The sequence below is a fragment of the Pyricularia grisea genome (genome assembly GCF_004355905.1).
Source record: "Pyricularia grisea strain NI907 chromosome Unknown Pyricularia_grisea_NI907_Scaffold_8, whole genome shotgun sequence".
NCBI classification, from domain to species: domain Eukaryota; kingdom Fungi; phylum Ascomycota; class Sordariomycetes; order Magnaporthales; family Pyriculariaceae; genus Pyricularia; species Pyricularia grisea.
In genome coordinates, this window is record NW_022156721.1 from 1,108,073 (window position 1) to 1,126,243 (window position 18,171).

Here is an 18,171-nt window from a genome sequence, read left to right on the forward strand (position 1 = left end):
TCGGTATTTTTAAACGTAAAATATATTTGTAACGCGCGGAACGTTAACGGACCGTTTTGGGGCGGGCGTTAAAATAATTAGTAATTATCGAAAACGTTTTAAAATTTTTCGGTTATCCGAAATTTATTTGGAAAAATTTACGGCGTTAACCGCGGTTTAACGGCCCAACCGGCCGGTTATTATTAAATTACGGCCAATTTTTTTATACCGCCCGCGAAAAACGGTAATATACCGGATATTTAGGGGAAATCCGTTTCCAATACCAAATATACGAAATATTTATATTTTAATAGTTAAAACGGTTATAATAGGCTTTAAAATTGCCGTAACCGGTTTTTATAACCAAATAATAGCCCAATAGGGGTTTTGATAAACGTAATTTTTCGGGTTTTTTTTTCGGTATATATTGGAATTTTTATTTCCTATATACGGAAAACCGTTTACAAAATTTTTTACGTTATTAATTTTTTTTTATATTTGAAAAAAATGGTTTTAAAAACCGTACCGGTACTATTATACGTAATTTATTAAACTTTCGGGTTTGGGTCCGGCGGTCCGGCGGAACCGGTTTTGGCCAATTTATTAACCCGGTCGTTTTCCGAAATTTTTTGGTACCCAAGGTATTAACGGATCCGAATTTCGGTATTTTATTTTCGGAATAAATTAATAAAATTATAAAATTTCAAAAAAAATTTATTAAATCGAACGCGGCGTATTACCTTTAAAACCCCAAATAATTAAAATATTATTTATATAAATTTAAATCCGGGCGTTTGGTTAAATTTTAATTACTGTTTATAACCTTTTTAGGGCGTTAATCGTTTCGGCGTCGAAAACGTAATTTTCCGGCGTAATAAATACGGAATTTGCGGTAAATTCCAAACCCGTTTTAAAAACGGCCTATTTATACCTTATTTGGACGCAATTATTTTCGTATTTTTCCGAATTATCCGTATATATTATAATATTATTAAATAATATTATATCCAACCATTTAATAAAACGGCGGGCCGTTTTTTTTTTTAAAATTTTTCCGGTAGGATTAATACGAAAATCCGGGGTATTATAAAATACGTATAATTTTAATTTCCGGATCCGCGGGAAAAATTATACGGCCGTTTATAAAATTGTAACCGAATGGCCCGAATTACGGGTATAAGGTATTTTACGTAAACGGTTAATAAAAAAATACTTTTTATCCGTAAATTTTAATCGGACGCCGTATTTTAAACGGGTATAAATTAACGCCACGCGGACCGAAAATAATCCTACGTTTTTAAAAATAATGGATAAAAGGGTGGTTTTATACGCCGGAAAAATTACCCGTACCGCTAAAATTAACGGTTTATTTAATATTTTAAAAAATCCTTTTTATTTGTACGTTAGGTTATATTATATTTCGGTTACGTAAATGGCCGATAAACCTACGTATATTACCGTTATTTTACGAAATATAACCGTAAACAATTCGTATTTTATTACCCCAAAACCTTTAAAATAAATAACGACCGTTATTATTTTAATAATTTTTTCGGTTACGTAACGGCGCCCGTTTAACCGTCGGTTAAATTAAAAACCAAATTAACGTATATCCGGATAACGTTCGGCCCCGGAAACGTTTTATCCGCTTTAACCGCCCGGTAATTGGACCGGGGTAACCGTTTTACCATTAATTCGAATTTCCGGGTTGCGACCGTATTTTTTTTAATAATATAAATTACCTTTATTTTTTCCGCTGTAAAATGGATTTTTTTTTCCGCCGTAATTTCGTATATATTCCGGAATTTATTTTCCAACCAACGTACGTTTTTTTCTAACGAGGGTAACGATTTTTATATAAATACGTTATTTACGTATACCAACCGTTATTTCGCACCGTTTTTAACAAAATACGCCAAATATAATATATATTAAATCGGGGAAAAGGGAAACCTTTACGGGATACCGTACCCAAACCGCTTAAAACCCGTAATCGTACCTTTTAACCGGATTCGGGCCTAATAGCCGTTTAAAAAATTGATTACGAATTTAAAAAGTATTTTATTAAACCCGAAATTCCGTATTTTCCGTATTAATTGCCTATGGAAAAAGGCGTTAAAAACGCTTTAAACGTCGCATACAATAAAGGTAATTTCCTCCCCGCAAATTAAAACCTATTTAATATTATAAGCGAAAATATAAATTAAATCCGTCGCCAATCGTTTAAATAAAATACCGCCGTAAGTATAATTAAAAAACCCGTTATCGTATATGGCCCAAATTATCCGGCGTATAACGAATTTTTCGAAATTTTTTCCGATATAGGAAAAAAGGGTTATAAACCGTTAAAATCGAACGTTATTCCGGTTTTTTTTCCCCGTTTTCGGTAATATTACAATTTCGGCCTTTTTCCAAAACGTTGGAAAATATCCGAATTTTAAATAACGTTGGTAAAATTTACGTACCGGTTCGGCCAACGAAACCTATCCGGTTTTAAATAACCGGACGATTATTCCGTTAATACTCGGGAACGTATTTGTAATTTTAATATAAAAACGTTCCGTTTTTTCCGTATTAATTTAAATATTCCAAAGGATTTTAATTTCGTCCGCCGACCAGGTTTTTAAAAGGTTTTTCTACAGGTTATCTTCCGCCGAAAATCGGCCAAATATTTCCCGTTATAATATTTCCGTTTTTATTAAAAATTCGTTTATTTATTCGCCGTTAATAACCAACGGCGGGGACCGAAAACGTAATCCGGTTTTTAACCAATTTATTATATTTTATAAATTTTTATCGTCGTATAATTAATTAATCCGGAATTTTTAATATTTCCGTTTCGCGGCCCGTATTTTTTTCGTATAAATTTTTTTTTCGGTAAAAACGTTTGCCCTATTTATAACGTTCCGTTTAACCCGTTAAAATTTGGCCTAAAACCGTTAGTAATTTTCGGTTTATTAAAGAACCGAATTGCTTTTTTTCCCGCCGGCGTACCCATAATATACGTTATTTATTTTTATAAAATTGTAAATTTAATTATTTACGCGTCCAATACGTAATTATCGGCCGCGGATCCCGGGTCCGGTATATTTTATATATTAAAAATAAATAGTTCCGCGAATTTTGGTAACCGGTTATTTTTAATTGAAACGTTAATCGCTTCCGGGCGGGGGACGCCGCGCGTCCGTAACGTGGTATAAAAAAATTCGTAGTCGAAATTTGTATAAAAACTACTATTAATTATAATTACCGTATTGGGAAAATTGGAAAAAACCATATTTAATAAACCCCCGTCGCGGTAAGTAGGTACGCCGATATTTCCTGTAAAATATATACCCTAGATTTACGCTTATACCGTTAATTAATCCCTTCCGCGTGCGTTTGTACGGTTTGGTTGGTATATAATAACCGTTACGTTAAAATCGCCGCCTATTACCGTAAGTTTATTTGGCACGGTATTATATATTATTTTTAACGCGGTTTTAATACCCGGAACCCTATATACGTTAATAAATAATATTCCGTTAATTTCGAACCAAAATACGTTCCGCGTATTTTGGCCTTACGGTAACCGTTATTATACGGCCCCTAAAATTACCCCCTTTTTAACGTAAATAAATACCCGGGGCCGGAACTTAATTATAATTTCGTAAATATTCGCATACCATTCGTTTATTAGCGTAAAAATATTATAACCCGGATACGTTTATATAATCGTTTTTAACCCGTATTATAGCTCTTGGACGTTAACCAGGTCCACTTTTTTTTGGTAATATAACTCCAATAGGCTTAAATATATACCCATTTTTTTATTTACGTTAGCCCAAATTACGTCGAAACGTTTCCGTTATATATTACCGAACGAATATTTCGTTATATTAATCGATAAATTATTTCCAAATCTATTATATTAGCGGGGTAAAATTCGGTAACCGCTACGTCTTCCTCCATTTCGGTTACCCAAACGATTTTATCGTATACGTATTCCTATTTAATTTATAAAAAATTACGGATATTCGCCCCTACCGTTTTATATAACCGCGTTTTTTTATTTAAAATATTCGATCGGAAATTCGAAATTTGCGAATATTGCGATAAAATATTTAGGACCGGGATTACAAATATTGGTTTTCGGCGGGCCGCCTTAGCCCGGTCGTTAATAATCGCGGTACGGTTAATACGTCCGATTTTACAAATCCTTTTTAATTTACGTTATAAAGGTCGTTTAAATTTCCTATTTACTACCAAAAATCGGGCAAAGCAATTTTTATATCCGGATAGGAAATGGCCGTAATAATTAACGCATTTGGGGGCTATTTTATACGGCTTTTCCTTTATCGTATATTTTATTTTACCATATATACCGTAACGCGTTTACCGTACGTAACGACGTATTTCGTAATATTTTTGGTAACTATTATAATAATATATAATTTTACGTAATTTTTTAACCTTCCGCGTACGTTTCGACATTCCAAAAAGCTGAAAAAACTTTACGGGTTAAAAAAAAAATATTATCCACGTACCCTTAACCGTATACGGGTTATATTTATATTTGAAAATATACCAATTAATTGGTTATTAGTTTATTACCACGGTAATTTTTTTTTGGATTATATTATATACGTCCTTTTTTCCGTCCAAACAATTAAACGTTCGGGACATTCCAAAAACGGCGTATATATATTAAATTATCGGGATAATAACTTTTCGCGCGTTTAATATATTTATAATAACCTTAACCGCGTTAGGGTTAAAAAATTTTTGCCGTATTTCTTTAAAAACCACCGTAATACCCCAACCCGTAAAAATACGTTTGGCGTTTGGAATTTTATTATATAATACCGAAACCAATTTGGCCAATTTGGTAATTACCGCGTATAGTTCTTTCGTTATTATCCGCAATTTATTATTTACGCGGATTAAAATACGGTTAGACGGTTATTCTATTAAACGCTTTAAGGTTTGGAAACGGTTCCGGTCCAATTGGAAAAAAGCTACGGAATTATTAGGTATATTACCGGGCGTCGTACGTATCGGGTACAAACGCGTAACCGGGGTTAATATTTGCGTTAGGGCCGCCGTTAATAACGTAACGGCTCGTTCGGCCTATATAACCGATTTATTAATAGGCGTGCTTTTATTTTTGGAAGCCGACGACGCCGTACCCGTTTTTATAATTAAAATATTGCATTTTTCGTTAAAATTGGTCGGCGAACGCGACGGGAAACGCGAACGTTTTTTTTTAGGGAAAATACGATTAAAAAACTAACCGTTAATTATATTATTAAATTCGAAAATAATTTTTTTAAACGCGGCGTTTTCCGGGGTTTGTAAATTTTCGAATTTGGTTGCAAAAACTTTTTCGAACCAATTACCAATTATTTTTACGTTTTCCAACTTTTATTGTAATATTTTAATAATTAGGGCCGGAAAATTGGAATACCTTTCGCGGCCGGCCGGTTTAGGCGTATTAACGGTACGCGTATCGAAAAATACGTATTCCGATTTGGCCTGGCCCGGCGGTAAAACCTACGGCGTACTTTACGGACGCGCGCGGCGGTTTAAAACCTTTAATAAAACTATAATAACCGGCGCCCGGAAGGCGAAAATTCTTTAACTATTAAACTTATTGGTATATTTGGGTATAAATCGCTAATAAAGGTGGGTCTAACCTATAAATGGTGGAAGATGTTTGGTATTTTGGACGAAGGCCTTAATTAAAAAAGCGGTGTAACGAGATGTTAACAATTAAAAAACTTAGGACAGATAAATATTAGCTTGGTAAAATTGTTAAAAATTTGCCTGCCCAGTTTAAACGAAAAGCCTATCTTAATATATAATCGCCTACCGGTTATAAAAATAATCCCTATCTTGTAAATTTGACTAACTTCCCAAAACGTTACCGGGAATATTCCTACCGGCTAATTTATTCTTATATAACGATATCCATCCCGTATTATTACCCATAAACCGAAACGAAAATGGTTTTCCGATATATAAAGAAAAAGGTTTTAGCATTAAAATTACTATTAGCTTATACCGAAAAATATATCCGCGCCGACGGTAACGTTTCGGCCCGTAATAAATAAACGGCTATATTATATATATTAGCCTTACTATTTTTTTTTCGGTTAGTAAAAAGTCGAAATATTATTTTTATTATATTTAACCAGGTTAATTAAATAGGGCGGCGCCTTTTCCGAAATATTTGGTAGAAGTTTTCTAATATGCATTTTATATTTAATCCACTAAAACCCTTTACCAATTATTTTACAAATTAGATAACGGCGCAAAAATGTAAACCTGGACCAGCAATATAACCTTATAGTTTATTTTTAACTTGTTACAGAAAAATATTTAGGCGTATTACGTATTCGCCGGTTCTTTGGAGCGGAAATTCGACGAACATTTATATAAAGGTATCCATTGGTATTACGGTATAATAAAGGCGCGTATACCCCTTATTCGGTACCAATAAAAATCGATTCCTATATAATATTCGATATATTTATACCTTATCCAAACGGACCATATATCGACCTAAAACGTGGCCGTACCTGCAATATATTGGTATTATTATTTAACGTCCATTGGTAATTGTAAAAATTAAAATTTTCTATTTATAAAAATAGGTTTAAATTTTAATCCCTATATATAAAAAGGAAATTGTGTGGTTATATATACAAAACCAAAACCCAAAGAAAAGCATATCGGAACGAAGCTACCCTTTACTAATTGTATTTATATCCTTTTTCGTTTTTCCCTGCTGGAATTAAATCACTGTTTTTTTAAAAGTATAATATTACTAAAAACGATCGGTTTAGGTAATTAAACAATAATCCTGGTAAGGATGGCGTAAAGCCGCATAATCGTTTGCAAATTTGCACATCTAATATGCTTTAAAAGTATGGCAATTAACAATTTAGCACCGAGAAGCTGCTAAATTGTAATTGTGGTACCTTTGACAAAATCCTGCTTCGAGATCTTCCTAGCAAGGGGTCCGCCATTGCCGCGCTTTTCCCGCTTTAATTTCAGCTTGGTTTTTATTTAGTATTTTGGAAAGGCTAAAAATAACTGCCTTAATTCTAGCATAAGGCAGCCTATTTTTTCAGAGAATATCGGTTTATCGGATTTGCTAATGCCTGCGGTCGACGTTGTAGGATTTGTAACGATTTATCACTTGCGAAATTAAACGCGTTAACCGAAAACGCTAGTTATTTAGGTCGAAAATGGCTTAATATATTACCTACCCATAAATCGACAAAATTAACGGATATGGAAATAACGGAAGCCCTCCGATTTAGATTATTAGCCCCGTTTAAACCGTTGGACCACCCGTGTAACCAATGCGGTAATACGATAAATATCGGTTACGAAGATGTTTGTAAAGGTGTGTAACGGAAATGGATAGCCCGGCACGACCAAATAACCCGGGTTATTATAAAATCGTTAAAAAACCGCCCCGATTTGCAAATCGAATTTAAACCGGATATAAACCGAATACCGATTCGAGTACCGGTTCGAATACCGGTTCAAATACCTGTTTAAATATCGGTCCGAATACCGGCTCGAATACCGGCTCAAACACCGATACCGAATTAACCCCACGCCCCGCAAACCAAACCGGCCCCGGAAGTTCTATTACACCACCCACTCGCTCCGGATTCCGTGCAGTTAACGGCCGTAGGACCGATTTTTCGGTTATTAACGGAGGTTTATATTTGTCCTTTATATTGGCAACCAGCCGAAACCACGCGTTTAACGCGTTGGGATTTTTGCAAAGGGCCCTTTGGAAGTCGTAAGCATGAGAAAAACGCGTTTTTAATTCTGCACGCCGTTGGACGAAGCGATTTGCCCAGCGAGTCCCGACCGGTCGCGCGTCCCGCGCAGCGAGGATATGGTCGGCCATTGCGGCCACATCAGCAGTTTTAGGCGGAAACCCTCGGTAATTCAGGTCCAATATATACTAGACAATCACCTCCTCTTCGCTTTCGGTTAATTTTTAAGTATTAGACTGACGGTCGGCCAAAGGAACGGCGCCGAACGTTGTTTTGGAGGGTCGAGCGAGGTACATTGAAAGTTTTAGCGACTTTTCGAATGCTAGTTTTTTATTCTATCGGAGTTCATTGAACGCATGAATGATTTGCGCGTCACAATTTGACGACTCCATGGTTGATGGTGGAAAAGACACGTGTCGTAGTTGAAAGATGATAGTAAACAGAAAAGTGGCCGGGGTCATGTCCTGGCCGGGGTCATGTACATCCACGTTAGGCCTCCTAACTCGCATTTAGCGGCCCGAAGCTGCTTGTTGATCTCCAGGTGTCAATGTTGCTGAAAAATTCATTGCACGAATCTTTTTTTCGCCGACTTTTTCAGTATGTTTTTGATAGAGTCGAGCGCTTTCCCTGCGCTGTCATATAGCTGGAATTGTTCCCCGCTTATCTTATCTAGCACGTGCCCCCCTACGTAAGGAGGCTTTTACGACCTAAAACTTAGCCCATTTCTTTTCGCAGCGTTTGCCCTGGAAGAAATCATTCCTCTTTTCTTTAAATCTTGTCTTGTAAAAAAATACTTCTTCGTCTAGCTCTTGAAAGCACGCGCCTTGCCCCGGAAACCTTTAGAACCCGGATTCGAGACTCAAGTTCTATCGAATCTCCCCGTATTTGATTTTCCCACCCACCCAAGCTTCGCCGATAGCAATCGACGTCTGGCATTGCCAGTCCGCAACGGCAAACAATGGATCCCAACTATACTCCGCCACCTTATCCATTCTTCGCAGCCTTTGATATCCTCCCTGCCCCTTTGCCGACAATCGAAGAGATCGCCACATCGCAGGATTTACTCAAAGCAAGCACCGGCCGTCGCATCGTCCGAATTGGACCTCATTTCATCGTCAAGTATGGAATGAATGTTAACTTGAAAGAAGGCCAAAACATGCTGTTCGTCAGACAGAATTCGGCTGTACCTGTGCCAACACTCTACGCGCTTTATTCTCACCACCAAGAGGGCAAGAAACGGCCTACCGTGTACATCGTTATGGAGAATATTGCCGGAGAGTTACTGGAGTCGGGCTGGAGCTTCTTCGATCCTACAGCCAAAAGCGATATGGCCCGCCAGTTACGCCAGTGCTTTGAACAGCTGCGTCAAATACCCTCGCATGGCTACTTCGGGGGTCTTGGGAGACAGCAGTTCGATCACCCGGTGTTTTGGACCGACGACGAAGGGTTTCGGCGGGTCTTTTCAGGCCCATTCGACTCGGAAAGGCAAATGCTCGACGCCATTGTTGAAAAGTATCGATAGACAAACCGCAATTATAATAAGGCCGAATATTACGCACGGGTCCTTCCTATGGCAATAAAAAACCATAACCCGGTTTTCACTTACGGTGATTTCCAGCGGAAAAACGTTGTTCGTAAGAGCGACGGAACAGTGGTTATTATTGATTGGGAGGCAGCCGCATGGTACCCAAGCTATTGGGAATATGTGATCACATTATATGCTTGCCATTGGAACGACGATTGGCAATTTTGGGTCCCCAAAATGCTCGATGAGCACCTAAACGAGTTTGGCTGGATGGTCATGATGTTCAATGAATTGTGGTGTTGAGTTAAAGTGCCTGTCATTGCTTGTTTCATGATCAATAGAGTTTACGTGAGTTTATAATCGTCTTTTAATCATCTTTTAACGTAAGCCGTGAAAGAGAGAGGGACGGTAAAGGATTAGACGGGAAAATTAGTTACAACCCTTGTCTTTTGTTGTTACGACTGTGCAGTTGGCCCCTGCCAGTGCGTGCATATAAGGGTGGAATCGGAACTAATGAGACAGCGGTGTCATTACTGAAGCTTTTGCTTCGTGGTGCAGCGGTTGCCCTAATTCGTTCGTAACATTTTTCTTTTTGGATTGCTTTAAATGGCAAGGATTCGCTTTTGAAAAATATGGTAGAGATGTTTGCAGGGTAAACCGTGCCAGACCAGGATAGTTTTAAGTTGGATGAAAGCCTGCTTTTTTACCGCCGTCATATTTATATGGAAACGAGAATGGCAACTTAATTATACAAAGGAAATAAACGTGCTGCCTCTAGTTCCTGGGGCCCAGCTGTGCCTGCGCCGTTTCCTTTATCCCCTAAGATTGCTGCCTTTGATTTGCCCATTGATATGTTCTATCGCTGTTAACATGGTAGTGGTCGTTGTGTTCCTGGCTCCAAATCCAGTATTCCTCGGCTATTTCGTCTTGGATTTGCAAAACACCACCATCTTTCAACGTTTGGATAGCATCCTGGGTCCATTTCTGACAGCGTCTCAGGGGCATTCGCCGGTCTAGTCTCCTGCCGTTGTGGAACTGCTTTTTCGGCGGCGAGACACCTCCGCAGATGTCGTTCACGCGAGAATAGTCGGCCTCGTTTACCTAACCGAGGTATTTCTTTTGCACGAATGTAGTCGATTCCTCCGGTTTGGGACGGTGCTTGACCTTATACGTTATACCGTCTTGAATGGTTCCCTTGACATGGTACAGGTAGCCAGATTGATTATCGTCGGTCTCGATGAATATAGCATGGTGATTCCGTGGAGCGCCGAGATATTCGACCAAATACACATAGTATGACATATTCTAATGCTTGTAAGCGGTCGAACCGTATAAGAGGAAGGTGCTGAATACCAATTTAAGTCTCACAGTAGCAGTCGATTGGTTGATAAGATATATGCAATAGCGGTGGTTGTGCAGCAGAAAATTGATTGTTAATGTTGATTAAGAATTGTAAGTTAAAACTTATTATCAAAGTTATTTTTTAACTGGTAACGCACAAGCAGGCGTTATATACCCTTTTAAAGAGTAAGACCTTGATTTAAAATCTTAGGTCGAAACTATTTCCTTATAGCACAGGGAGTCCTATGGGAGCCTAGAGAGATGACACGGGGGCAACAACTTTAGACCGGGTAATCCTTAAGGAGACGTAAAACATGCAAGAAGTGAAAGTAATGTCATGAAAAATTGTCACACCCACAACTAACAGCTTAATCAAATGCAGAAACCAATAAAATAGGACTAAGTGTTTTAATCCAATTATCAGCCGCTGTAAAGCCTTTATCGTTTACATCGACAGGCGGTAGCGTCGTCAGAAAAAGGCCCAGATGGAGACGAGACACAGCCTGGGCCGGAAAACAAAGTGGCAGGGTCTAGGAAAAGGAAATGACCCATGCTGCCAAGGCACACATAAGCCTAATTTTCCTAACAGCATGGGTAATATCGTACCACGTTACAGTTGAAGAAAGTCGGTAGCGAGACAAACCTGCTCAATGCTGCAGTTTTGAGCCCTATGGGATCTAATCCTTACTGGTATGCCCCCTAAATGCTACTCTCCGCACTTCCGAGCTGAAAGTAGGTGGGGCGCCGCGCCCATACAAAAGTTGGAGGTGGTTCAAACGTGTCATCTCGCAAGAATTCACCTGGAACGGAGGTTCCAATTGGCCAGTGCCGTATGATGACTCCACAGGTTTCTATTTATGCAGCCAATTAAATTAGCGATACGCTGTGATATTTCCATAAAAACCTCATTTAAGATAAAAGTGCCTGGCGAAACACTAGAGAAGACGTGGCCGACGATGGGCGAATCCGCGAACAGTTATTTGTCAGCCGAATTGCCCCTATATGTAAAGAGTTGGCTATGCGGAAAAAATACAACTAATATCTGCGGCGTTTATCGATTTTTAGATGCTTCCACCTGAACTCAAGTAAAAGCCAAACCGGAGTCGTTTTTTTTTCCCATTGGTATGGACTGTTCGGATTTGGTGCTTCATTACTAAGGACCAACCAGAACAAAAAAATTTATTTGGTAGACTGGGTACTTGCACAAACATCTTTGAGCTTACCGCGCGACCTATCAAAAACTGCGCTTTTTACGGAAACATTTTCGTTACCGCTGACTGAAAGTCTTGGAATTTGGATTAAAACATTTACGTTTGTGTAAATACGCACTACTGTATGTAGATATGTGCTTAAGGTGTGCCAAAGTCGGCTGAAAGGTGTGTGGTAAGGTTGCAGTGTAGGAAGGGCATGGTTTCATTTGTCCAAGACCAATAGGAAACGGTTCCTGTGTAATGCCTATTGCATTGCAAATTTGACAATGGTTCTTTCGATTCGAGAGCGGAGAAGCACTAAGCTGTCGAAGCCGGGATTATACTCACACCAATTAATCTGGAGTGGGCCAGGCGAGCCTCCAGCGAGTGCCAGTCATCCAATAGATTGGTATGTCGCAAATTGTAACCCACCCATGCAAATACACCCCATGTGAGGATCAGGCGTTGGCCCAATAAAAACCCCGATAAGGTACGGCGCGAAGGTTGTGTCCGTTGCTGTTGGTCCGAGAGGCGACGGCGGGTCGCTGGGGCGCCTGCATTTGCGACCCAAGGGCAGAGAATTGAGCCCATAAATCAATGGCGAATAGCAGCTGTCGCCAGAATCCATAGTGCAAGGCGGACGATATTTTCTGGCCAGCGGCAACAAAAGCCGCTAAAACCAGAACAGAAATCCCAGTCTTTGATGGACTGCTCCTGCGGGCATTTCTTCCACTTGATTCCGAGTTGGGTTTAGCGGTTTAGGCAAAAGAATGGAGCATGCTGTTACCCGCCTTTTGTCTTGCATTAGCTTCTCCCAAGCTGTGCACTTTATCGTTATCTAGTCTAGAACCGACTTCTCCGCATCATCTGCAGCATTTCTCATTGGAGGTTTCCTGCAATGCGGGCTCACCAGCCATGGTATTACGGCTGGATACCCAATCATTCCCATTGCGGCAACGCGTAGTGAGGCCTTGATTTCCCACGTTCCTACTATACCTTATTGTCGAACTGCATTTACCACACTTGCTTTTTGACGCAATTACCAGAATGAAATACCGTAGTAGATTTATTTGATTTGATATTTATCAATTAAAATGGGTGAACCTTATTGGGTTGCCGAGGTTCAAAATTCCCTGCACCTTCTAGCTGAGAATCTCCACGAGCGTCAGTTCGATGGAAAAATGTATGACAGGCTTCCTTCTTTCAACAATTCCTGTCAAGAATACACGTTGGCGCCATATGATGAGCTCAAGCTGGCCAACAACCTGGCATTTTTAGCTTGTACCGAGGAGGGCGGTGATAAGGTTTCTGCCGTGTGCTTCGAAGAATATCGCAATGAGTTGACTATACGCCTAGTAAGCAACAAATGTCCTGGTAACGAAACAGTGGAATTGCTTCAGAAGATAGCGAGCAGTCTCGCCGACTATGCCAGTAGTAGTAAGTTGATATGTCCGAGGCTGAATTATGCATCAGACTTAACTGAACCTTTTGCGGCGCAAAAAGAGATTCATCGCGAGGCCTTTATGGAAGAAGCTTTTGCCACAGTGATTAACCTGTGCGGCACCCGCATACTACAACGCACGCGGCCATGTTGGGCCAAGAAACCACACCGGCTAGAGAAGAAGGCATCTCCCTTGCAGAGTCTCGACAATGACTGGGCTCTGCTGACTGAAACCCTGCAGAGGCGGTTTGCAACGACCCTCCATGCGCTGGAGAAGATGCGAGAACACCTACGTTACCTTAATACGATAAAACATGACAGCAAAGATTTAAGAGAGACGCTCCAAAACATCGTCTTGGCAGCCTACGACGCCTCTGCTACCGAGACGCCACGAAAGCTGGAGGAGAAACTGAGGCGTTGCGGGCCTGCGGGCTTGGGTCTCGCTGGCAGGACCGCTGTTCGGCAGGTGGACAAACTAGGACGCTACTACGGCGTCTGCAAGGACTTTGCAAAGCTGGCACGGCGCCAGAGTTACCAGCCCCTATTTTCGAGCGTTATAGTGGCGAGGTGCGATGCAATGCCCGACACCTGCAGAGATCCGGCGGGCGGGCGGAAGCTGCATGTCCACGCAGAGGTGCAGCTCGTGATGCACTACTTATCTCGGAATCTTTCGCCTGCACCCAGGGCGATTGGCTGCAGCAAGTCGGCCTGCTTCCTCTGCCATGCTCTCATCAGCCGGCTTGGGCACTGGTCACTCTCGGCTTGCCACGGGAAGCTTTACTCCAAATGGACAGTCCCAGACGGGGTACGCTTGACGCATAGCAAGGCAAAGGATCTTGCACGCGCATTACGGCAGGTTCGGGATGAGCTGAAGACGCTTGGTGCGGGGGCGAAAGTGCAAGTAGCCGAAAGCCCAGCTCTTTCGCTCATATCTGGCCCGTCGACGGCAACGTTGCTTTCTATAGCATCGGGGTCAAGCTCAACATCTATGAAAACAATCCGTCCTAACAGCACTGCGAAGACGAACGCACCCGCTTACGTTGATGCAAGCACAGTCAAGGCGCCAACAGGGAGCACAACTTCTGCAGAATTAGTATTCGCAAAAGCACAGAGCAATCCATACCCCGATGTGGGAATATCAACTTCGGATGGACCATGCAATAATACCGGATTTGTAGCCGGCGTTGGAACAACTAACTCACCAGCCGCGACGCTGCAGGTAAAGGAAAACGATTTGCCGTACGAGGTCGTCATTTTCAATTACAGCCTGCCGTTGCTCGACCTCCAACTTGGGCTTCTGTCGCTGCATATCGATTTCACAGAAATTAGCGTCGGTCGAATAAAAATATCGCGTTATGTTGGCAGTGACGAGCTGGTCCTGTCTTTGGAAGCTACCAACTTACTTTCCGCTGAGCCGGGTCGGACGCTCAGCTGCGAGCGAGGAAGTAATGTATTTCGTTTCAATTTGCTGTGTTTCGAACGCGTTACGACGCAGGTGGAGATAATATGGGGAACGACGCAAACAAATCTTTAAAATGACAATTTATGTTTGTAAATAAAATCGGCGGCGGTAGCTGTTCGTTTGTAGTATTTTATTCCATTGGGTGGCTGCGTATAGAAGTCGGGCGCACGCCACCAGAAATTGCAATCGGCTTCCAAGCCATTTGAGTAATGTGGAAGGGATGGTCGGCCATGATAAAAAAGAGGACGTACAATGATTCATGATATTCGGGCCCTGAGATCACCAGGCAGGAGATTTCCACGCGATTTTCAGAGTTGTGCTGATTATTTAGGTGCCACCGAGAGCAGAATGGTCGGGCAGTGCTTTTTGGCCATTTAAGTCTTGGGGATGCTTTATTTATATTCTTTTGGGAGATGGGGCCTACCAACACTTGCAGAGGCAAAAGTCTTTTCATTCGATGGTTTTGCAATATTGTTGCGATTTTTATTCGATTTGTTATAACGTTTCCAATATAGTAATCTTTGGTGTAAAAGGGGTGCCGAACGGGGGGGGGGGGGGGGGGTGCCGAAAAGGCGGTACGCAACGTTAGTTTAAGTAACGTTGGGCTCCACATCTCCGACCCCCCTAAAGTCCGGCCCCCTTGGAAAATGTAACGACGAAATACCCCTTTTATAAACCGATTTAAATGTAAAATTATTAACGTACAATAATACAATTATTGTCAGGTTTTCCCGGTTCGCTAACTTCTTCTCTATCGTTTAAATCCTTTAAACAGTCCCTATTATTTTCCTGTGTTTTATAAACGTTTTTTTTTGCTGACCAAAAGCTCGTTGGGATCCGGAATTACCCTTTTCCTTTTGACCGGCCGTACCGCTTCCAATTTTGCTTTTAACAAATTGATTTTTTGCTGAATTTCAGCCAATAAAATATCCTTGGTTTCGAAACTTTTTTGGATTTTTGCAAATAAAAGCCGTAAAGTGGCCTTACTTTTTTCGGACCGGGAAATTTCCTATAATTGAAATCGAATATTTCGGGTCGTTTTAGGGGTTTTCCAAATAAGCAAAGATTGGTCGTTAATTTTTTGGGTTGGATTTTCCGGTGTTTTATCCCTTTAAAAGCCGTTATTTTTACCTTTTTCGACGTTGGCGTTGCTATTTTCTAATAAAAGAGGGGTTTAATAGTAGTTTTACCAAATTTACCGGCCATAACCCCGTCGTACGCCAACCAGATTAAATAGTTTTTGCTATAAATGCTTTTGATTTGGTTTTTCGATAGTAAAGTAAAAAGTTTCGTTTCCCAATAACCGTTAAACAGCAAAACTGGTTTACAAATCCCAGTTAACGTCGATAAGTTCCATTTAACGGCCCAAAAACCGATAAATCCAACGGTTGAAGAACGTGCGACGAATAAGGAGGTAAATATAAAAGCTAAATATTATTTTGGAGGCAAATAAGCATAAATTCGTCGGTAACGTATGATCCGTAGCCGTCGAAAATTAATAAACGCTTTTTAGGAATTAAAGGTTGGGTATTTGGAATAAATACCTTTTTTAACCATTCGATACCTATTTTATTATTTGTCCACCCGTTTTCGGTTGTATAAAATTGCCAGGTATCGAAAGGGCTTAAATTAGCTGGAAACCATTGTTGCTGTACGTTTTTCCCCTTAAATATAACGAGGGGAGGTATAATAGCCCCCGTAGCTAATATATATTCGATTATACTCGTCCAACCCCGCGTTCCAGGTTTTTTTCGCTGTAATGGCCGGATTTTATTACGCCCTAACACCAGGCCATTAGATTTTTTGCCTTTTATTATATTTGTTTCGTCCATATTCTAACGGTTGGCCGGTTTTATAGTATCGATAACGGGATTTTTCAAATAGGACCACCAAGATTTAATTATTTTGGTTGTAGCCCCATTAACCCGGGCATTTTTTATTCGCCGGGGCCTTTGGGGTTTTAAAATTGGATATCGGGTTATAAAACGGTTAACCCAATGTTTCCCAAGGCTTTTTCCTTTTCCGGCGGCCTGAAGAATTCGTTCCGTAAAATAGCGTAATTTTTAATGCGTTGGCGGAAGGCCTAACGCGGCCTGCGCAAGTACCCAATCTGCCAAATAGGTTTCCTGCTCCTGTGAAAGCCTTTGACAAAATCTTTTCGTTTGTTGAATTGATTGGGTCCCCTTTAAACGATCGTAAAGGGTACTCCGAGGAATACCCCATTTTTGCGAGGTTTTGTGAACTGATTTGCCATTTTTTATGTTAGAAATGGCAGTAAAAAGCTGATTTTCAGTGTACTGTTTTATTGGAAGGTTTGGAGCAAGAATTTTTAAAATCGAGTTTTAAAGTGAAAAATTCGTCTAGATATTTATAAAATAAAACAAAGGGTTGATGTGGCTGAGTAGATATTTTTAGGGGCCGGACTTTAGGGGGGTCGGAGATGTGGGGCCCAACGTTAAGCTTGGCTTTGTTAGCCTTTCTGAAAATCATACTGAATGTCCCGCCAAAATGAGCCCCTAAGAACCTATATAACGGCGACATGCATCGGCTTTTTCCGACCCCCATACCTCGAGCTCCTGCGCGTAAATTCAGCCAGTGCACGCGAAACTTTCCCTGCTATGGCAGAGTGTGTTGCACTGCTATTTGACGCTGAAGTGGAATGAATCAAGATGATCTAGCAGCTATGTGGCTTGGTTCAATTTGATTCCCGCAGCTTGTTTTAGTCGAGAAGGGTAAAGAAAAGTCTAAATTGAAGTTACAACGGTAACGCCCCATATAACCATACCACCTGTACGGCGTCCTCGCCTGCAGTTTACTGATAGCTTTTGCGTTTGATTGGGCTTAAGTAATTCCAGAGAGAGGCCGGATGTGTTCCCAAGTGTCAATTTCCGGCCTCCCCGAGATTACGTTGCCGTTTTTGGTCCCTGTGTATGGCATCCGGTGGCGCCGCCCTGATTTACTCCATTACGATCCCTCCAATAGCCTTATCGATTACGTTTATTTTGATTTGCGGTTTGCGTAACTTTGGTAAATGTGATAGATTTCTGATTACTATTATTGATGATTGAAAAAAAAGCGTGAGCGACAGTAACAAAATATTTAAGAAGGTAAAGAGGAAGAGGTAGGTAATATTTAAGCGTTTTTGTTCGCGCAGAGATATGAAGAATAGGAAAAGGGGGCAAAGGGAAGCGGACATAGCCGAAAGATTGGAAGTAAATGTCCTAATATAAAGCTGTTTCCACTAAATCCTGTCCAATGTTCGGCCCTCAAGCGGTATAAAGTTTCGGGAGTCCAGGGTGGTTTCGAAATTGGTCCAGACAGTTCTCATACAATAACAACCCCCCACCCCCCCAAAAAAAAAAAGCACTTGCGACATTAGGAATCCCTACGCTGTTTGAATTGAAATTTGAAGGTGACTTCGCAAGTGGGGAGATTCTTTTCACCACTGAAAT

The 18,171-nt window shown here is 40.7% G+C and overlaps 2 protein-coding genes across 2 annotated transcripts; both read left to right on the forward strand.

Moving 5' to 3' along the window:
- Window positions 1-8,718: 8,718 nt before the first annotated feature.
- On the forward strand, window positions 8,719-9,881 carry PgNI_12088 (uncharacterized protein; the record flags this gene model as incomplete). Its single annotated transcript, XM_031132043.1, has 1 exon — window positions 8,719-9,881. One exon carries the CDS (start codon window positions 8,719-8,721, stop codon window positions 9,280-9,282), a length of 564 nt encoding a protein of 187 aa, XP_030977297.1. The 3' UTR covers window positions 9,283-9,881.
- A 3,029-nt stretch (window positions 9,882-12,910) lies between these two features.
- Window positions 12,911-14,791, forward strand: PgNI_12089 (uncharacterized protein; the record flags this gene model as incomplete). Its single annotated transcript, XM_031132044.1, has 2 exons — window positions 12,911-13,253; window positions 13,320-14,791. The coding sequence occupies 2 exons, from the start codon at window positions 12,911-12,913 to the stop codon at window positions 14,789-14,791; spliced, it is 1,815 nt and encodes a 604-aa protein (XP_030977298.1).
- Window positions 14,792-18,171: the final 3,380 nt, after the last annotated feature.